This window comes from Balaenoptera musculus, chromosome 3 (genome assembly GCF_009873245.2).
Source record: "Balaenoptera musculus isolate JJ_BM4_2016_0621 chromosome 3, mBalMus1.pri.v3, whole genome shotgun sequence".
NCBI lineage: Eukaryota > Metazoa > Chordata > Mammalia > Artiodactyla > Balaenopteridae > Balaenoptera > Balaenoptera musculus.
The window spans coordinates 169,085,696-169,092,112 of NC_045787.1; the positions used below are offsets into that span (position 1 = coordinate 169,085,696).

At 61.7% G+C, this 6,417-nt stretch overlaps 1 protein-coding gene across 7 annotated transcripts in view; it reads left to right on the top strand.

The window, feature by feature from the left end:
• The window catches only part of NFIC (nuclear factor I C), a 66,701-nt gene extending 61,124 nt beyond the window's left edge, over nt 1–5,577 (top strand). For all 7 annotated transcript variants that reach the window (XM_036848554.1, XM_036848558.1, XM_036848560.1 and 4 more), the window contains one exon: nt 2,884–5,577. In XM_036848554.1, coding sequence (XP_036704449.1) covers nt 2,884–3,017 — 134 coding nt within the window. In that variant the 3' untranslated portion in view covers nt 3,018–5,577. The remainder of the gene's footprint in view (nt 1–2,883) is intronic.
• Nucleotides 5,578–6,417: the final 840 nt, after the last annotated feature.

Consider the following 6,417-nt stretch of genomic DNA (forward strand, 5'->3'; position numbering starts at 1 on the left):
CCTCAGTCTCTTCTTCTGGCCTTGGGCACCTCCTGGGAGTCTTTGAAGGGTCTGGAGCATTAGGGGACCAATTTTATCCAGAAAGGGCACTGAGAGGCCAAGACCACCCCAACACACCCTCGCACACCCAAAATATAAGTGTCCTGCTTTACAGAGCTCCAGCCAGGATCCAGACAGAGGGATCACTTGGTCAGGGTCACCCACCGAGTTGGGGTGGCCCCAGGATTCCCCGCTTTGGGTTTTGGGTTCTGTCCCGGCCTAGACACCCCTGCCCCCCGCCCCCGGTGCTCAGGGAGCCGGGCGTTTCCTCTCCCACCCCCACCTGACAGCCCTCCCCGCTGGAGGCTGGGAATGTCCTAATTGCTGCAGAAAGCAAAGCTAATAAAAGTGACAGGGAGGGGGCCCTGGCCCCTTAACCCTTCCCCAGCCTCCCCCCAACCCCATTGTCAACCCCTGCATGGGGGGATGGGGGACCACCCGGAGCCAATGGCCTGCAAGGTGGGGGGGAAACCAAGGTGCCAGGGAGGGGGGCACCTTTGGTCACCACCCCCCTTGGCCAGCAGGCCCCGCTGGGGACCCAGAGAGAGTGGGTCTGGGGCTGTGGAGGAACCTGGGGGTCGGGGGGCGCATCCAGGGCCCTGCCTGGGTGGGGAGGGGTAAGAGCCTTGTGTCAGGTAGAGCAGGGTGTCCAGGCAGGGGGATCAGTGCTGCCAAGGGCTGGAAATGATGGGGAAACAGCCTGAATGTGGAAGACCTCAAATGTGGGCTGTGGCCTGGGGGCCAAAGGGAGCCACTGAAGGGATGAGAGGGAGGGAGGAGCACAGCCAGGGCTGGGAGTTGGAAAGAACTTTGTGGGGCTGGTGGGGGAGGGTGGCACGGAAGGCGACAGACGGATGAGAGACCCCAAGGCTTATGGGAAAGGCGAGGCCCCCCCATCTAGGTCTGGTGGAGGACCCCGCCAGCACCACGCAGGCAGGACCACCGGTCCCTGGACTAAGGGCGCCCAAGTCCCCCAGTGGGTTCAGGCGCCCCCACCCCCACCCCCGGCAGACCCCAGAAGGAGGGAAGGGGGGAGGAAGGGGCCATGAGACCCGCTCCCCGCTCTTGGAGCCCCTGTGCAAAGGGCTCAGAGCCCAGAGGCCTCTCCTTTCTGGCCCAGTCAGCACTTCCTCCGCCTTCATTATTCCTGGCCAGTTGGCTTTCCTCTGCCCCCACCCCCCGCCCCTGCCCCCCAGCCTGCAGCGGCTACTCTCCCCGCACCACGTGCCCTTCCATCTCCTGCCCTCCCCGCAGTCAGTGCCTTGCCCCCTGATCAATATCCTCTCCCCCAATCAGCGCCCCTCCCCCAATCGATGTCGGTTGATCTCTCCCTGATCAATTGCCCACCTTCTTCATTCCCTCCACCCCCGTCTCTCTCCATCAGTCCCCCCAGTCCTGAGCCATCCATCACTTTGGCCCCCAGAGTGGGGCTCTTGTGGGCTCTGACACCCCCGCCCCCTCCCCTGTGTGAAGGGGTCCACCCGGCCGAGCATTTTACACCAGAAGCCCTTTGCCCATCACGCCCATTCAGCAGATGAGCAAACCGAGGGCCAGAGGAATTTAAGCCACATGCCCAAAGCCACACTGGTGGCTCCAGCCAGGCCAGGGGGATGCCAGAAGAGCCCAGACCTCACTACTGGCACCGCATGGCCTCCGTCTCCCCCTCAGCTGATGGGGGACAATGTTGAGTTGAGGGTGCCCCCCCCCCACTGTTACGGGCAGAGAGCCTAGGAGGGGAGGAGGCAGGGAGGAAGGGCCTAGGGGAGGCAGGCCACCACCAGGGAGGGTCACGCCCAGAATCTGTCTGGTTGCCAACGGAAACCAGACATGAGGTAATGGCCAAGATGAACTTGAACTTGGCTGGAGGTGGGGGGCTGGGAGCCATGGCGCCAGTTCGATGGGATGGCCCAGCGACTGCAGGGCGGCCTGGTTGGAGGGGGTGCGATTGATTTACAGCAGGGGGCGGGGGAGCAGCGCCGCTGTGACCCGAGCGGGGTGGGGATGGGGGTTACCTACCCCCAGGCCTGCCCCACACAGGCGAATTGGATGCATATCCAGGGGAAGGGTCTGTACAGCGGCTTCCCTGTGGAGACCCAGGCCAGAGCTGTCCGTGCAGACCTGGCCACCTGACCCGGAGCCTCAGTCTCCCCCTCTGGAAAGGCCAGGCTAAGGGATCAGCCCCAGGCAGGGGGACAGGCGAGGACTGAGGCCTCTCAGGCCTGAGTTCGAATTCTGGCTTCTCCCCTCCCACACTGGTGGACTTGGGCAAGTTACTTTACCTCTCTGAGCCCCGGTTTTCTTCACTGCAAAATGGGGTCGGGGGGCAGTAGTCCCTGTTTCATGGGGGTTCTGGGGGAACCGTTAAATGGGAAAATGTCACCCCCCGCAGACAAGGTGGGCAGATCCCCTCCCCTATTTTATACTCAGGGCAATGAGGTGCGGGGGTGAGGTTGCCGGATTTAGCAAACAAAACCACAGAATGCTCGGGTAGATTTCAATTCCAGATAAAGGATTTAAAAAAAAAAATTTATTTTTTAGCATAAGTATATCCCAGAAGTTGCATGAGATGGACTTATATTAACAGGTTTATCCATAGTTTATCTAGAATTCAGATTTCACTGTACATCCTGAGGTTTATCTAGCAGCTCTGCTTAGGGGCAAAGTCACTTGCCCAGGGTCACCCAGCAGGTTATGCCAGGTCTGGGATAGGGGAGACAGAGGTCCCAGGTCCCAGGGGGTAGGGGGGGGGGCCTCAGTGGGTATGGGCAGTGGCTGGCGGAGCCTGACCCCCATCTCTCTCCTTCTCTCTCTTTCTCTTTCTCTGTGTCCCCCTCGGCCGCCCAGTCCTGGTATCTGGGATAAGAAAGATTTCTTCCCACGCCCTGCTCCTTCGTCCAGGGAATCGAGGGGAGCCGCACAGCCGGCCCCCGGCCCACGTTTTCGGTGGCAAGCTAGAGCAAGCAAGAACACCCCGCTGACTCCCAGCCCGGCCGAAAGACAAAACACACAGACACATAACACACAGGAGGAAAAAAAAAAAAAAGAAAAAAAAAAAAAGGAGAAAAAAAAAAAAAGACAAACGGGAAAAAAAAAAAACAAAAGAAAACCACACATAAAAATAAACCCACCCAACCAAGAAGATAAAAGGTAAAGATGGCAACGCTTCGGACTCTTGGGATGCCGCGGCCGGACGGACCGGACCGGAGGGCCAGGCCCCACCGCCCCTGGGAGCGGGCGCTCGGGGCGTCCTAAGTTATTCATCTCCTCTCGCTGCTGCTCTGGGAGGGCTGGCTGCCCCCACCTCCGCCCTGGACCAGGTGAGCGCAGCCTGGTGCCCGTGCCCGGCCGACGGGGCAGGACACCCAGCGAGGCCGCCTCTCCCGCGCGCCCCCATCGCCACTGCCACCGGGACAGTGTTTGCCAAGTGGGGAGGCAGCCCCCGGGGGGCCGGCGAGGACCCCGGCGGCAGGCAGCAGAGGCCACCGCGGAGGCCGGGGTGAGCAGGGGTGTGACGGGGGCAGAAGAGGGTTGCGGGGAGACCCCGGGCGTCGCCGGGGGACAAGGACGCATGGCCAATACTCTCTCAGGAGTGCCCCGCGGTTGTGGACCTCTCCGCCCCGCCCCAGAGCGCGCCGGGGACTCGGTCTTTGGTGAAGCCCCCCGCCGCGTGCCGGCCCGGTTTGGGAGACATCTCTATGCAAATGACCCCCAGCCCGCCCCCCCCCCAGGCATAGGAGGCCACCCTAGCGCACCCCAGCCCCCGGGGGAGGGCCCCACGTTGCACACACTGTAAGAAATGCACTTTCCGAGGAAGGGGCTGGGGGCGGTGGAGCGGAGGGGCCCGGAGCTGCTCTGGACTTTCCATCCACCCAAGCCCTGAACGGGGAGGACCCCACCACCCCGCTTAGCCCATGGAGGTGTGGGAGGTGAGAGCGAGTGGTTTAAGTGCCTGATTCCCACCGCCCGCCCCCCCTCCCCATTGTCCAGCTGGGACGCGAGTGGCCGTGGGCATCCTCCAACCTCCTCCCCCGCAACCCGGCCCCTCCAGTTGCTGACCCCTCATTGCTATGCCCCCCTCAGAGCTAGAGCGATGGGACCCCGCCCAGTGGGCCCAAGGGGCAGAGCTGGGCATCCCCCCAGCGTCCTGCCGTGCTGGGGCACGGGGGTGGGATCTGGGGAAGGCGATGTGCCCCCCGTCAACGCCTCCTCTGCCAGTGCCTTACATCCTGGAGCGACACCCCCTCCCTGGTGCCTCCCGGCCCAAAGGGGGACCACGGTTTGCACTTTCATCCCCCCACCCCCCGCCGAAGTGGGGCACAGCCGGGAGGTGCATCGCAGCTGGGCCGCCAGAAGGAGAGAAGGCCAGGCCGGGTGCAGTCCACGTGTGCCTGGACAGCGCAGGGGGTTCTGGCTGGGGGCAGGGAGGGTCAGCGCCTCGGGGCTCCCTGCAGCCTTGTAGGGGGCCTCCCATCTGCTAAACATTTTCCGTTGAGCCGCTCCAAAAACACTAAACCTGGGGCCACCGGGTGCCCCCTCACCCCAGCTGCCCGGCCCCATCCATGCCTCCACCCCGGGATGGCCATCTTGGGTGGGGAGCCTGGGAGGGGGTGTTAGGTGTTCTAGGGTCACCAGGCCCAAACACAAGGACCCCTCCCGGCCCATCCGTCTGAACCCCAACTGGCCTCCTCCATGCCTGGCTCTGGGGAATCCTGACGTCCATCCCCGGGCCCAGGCCAAAGCCATGGCCCTGGGCAGGCCTCCGCTTCACCTGCTCCCAGCCTGGCCCTCCCCTCCCTCTCCCGGTGAAACCCCGGTGCCCCGGGCCTGGCCAGCCTCCCCCCACCTCCCCAGACACCAGACTTTCCTCCTCCCAAACCAGCCCAAGGGGCTTGGCGAACCCACTCGATCATAAAGAGAAACGATCCCTCCCCCCGAGACCCTTCCCCACCAGCCCCACTCCCGCTGTCCGGAGGGGTTCCAGAACCCTTGGTCCGTCCCTCTGTCCCCAGGGCCCCTCCACTGGGTGGCTGTTGGGGACCAAAGCATGGGCCGCTCTCCGGGAGAGCAGGGGGTTGTGTAGTTGGGGTATCCGGAAAGCTTCTCAGCCGGGAACCTTAGGGTGAGGGTAGGTGGGGGAGGGGAGGGGGCACCTGGCAGCCCCCAGCTACCTAACTTTGCATGGTGCTTAGTCGAGGATTCCTGTGACCTGGCTCCTGACGTCAGCTCGCGGCGGCTGAAACTGCATGGCGAATGATACTGGCTCTATCTCCTCCCCCAGCCCTCCCCCAGCCCTCCCTCCCACTCCCTCCTCTTTAAAAGAAAAAAAAAAGATACAAAAAAAAAAAACCTTAAAAAAATTCCATGTTTCCTAATTTGCACGAAATTTTCTACCACATGATGTGCCTTGCCTTCCAAAAATAAGTATTACCTTTAAACAATATCAGCGCACACAGATAGCTGCATGCACTGCTCGTGTAGTTAAAAAAAAAAAAAAAAAAGACAAAGCAATGACATGAAATAAAAAGTAAAAATTGAAAAGGGATGTATTTCTATTTGTAAAAAAAAAAAATTAAGAATTAAAAAAAAGAAAAATCACATTGCTTAAAAAAAAAAATCACACGCTTAAAAATCACATTGCTGAAAAAAAAGCAATCCACGGAACAATCGCCCCACGGTTTGCTCCACCCCCAGCCCACCCTTGGCCGCGTCTCCATGTCTCCTGCTGCATTGGGGGTGCCCCCTGGTGCTCTGCGACCCCCCCCCCCCCAGCCCCACCCTCGGTCTCCAAAGGGGTTGTTTCCGAATCCCCTGCCCACAGAGGCTGGCGGACAGACCTCAGGGGTGTCCCCTGACACTGGGCAAGGGCTTCTCCCCTCACCGGGCCACAGGCCAGCCCCCCAGACGCCACGCATGCACCCGCAACCCATGCGGTCCGCCCATGGGGCGGCCGCCCTGCCGACAGCCAGACTCCCCACCCCGTCCCACCTCTCCCGCAGGCTGGCATCCCCCTGGCTCAGGGTCAAATCGCTGTCCCGCCCCCAGCCCCTTCTCCCCCTGTGCAGCCCCCCGCCTTCTTGCCAAAGGACCCACCCCACCCCACCCCTGGAGACTGGCCTTGGGTGGCAGGAAGGACCCTCCTGCCCTCCCACCCAGTTCTATTACGTCTTCCAGCTGTAACTGTGGAGGGGGGGTCTGGTGTGAAACAAACAAAAAGACAAAAACTGAACCCAATATATGCAATATTTGTCTGTCTGTACCTGTAGGTCTAGTTCAGCCATCGGAGGCCCGGCCGGGGGGCCAGGGGGCAGGGGCAGCCGGAGGCACCGCGTCCCAGGCCCTGGCAGGGGTGGGCAGGGGGCTGGCCGTGCTGTTGTCTTC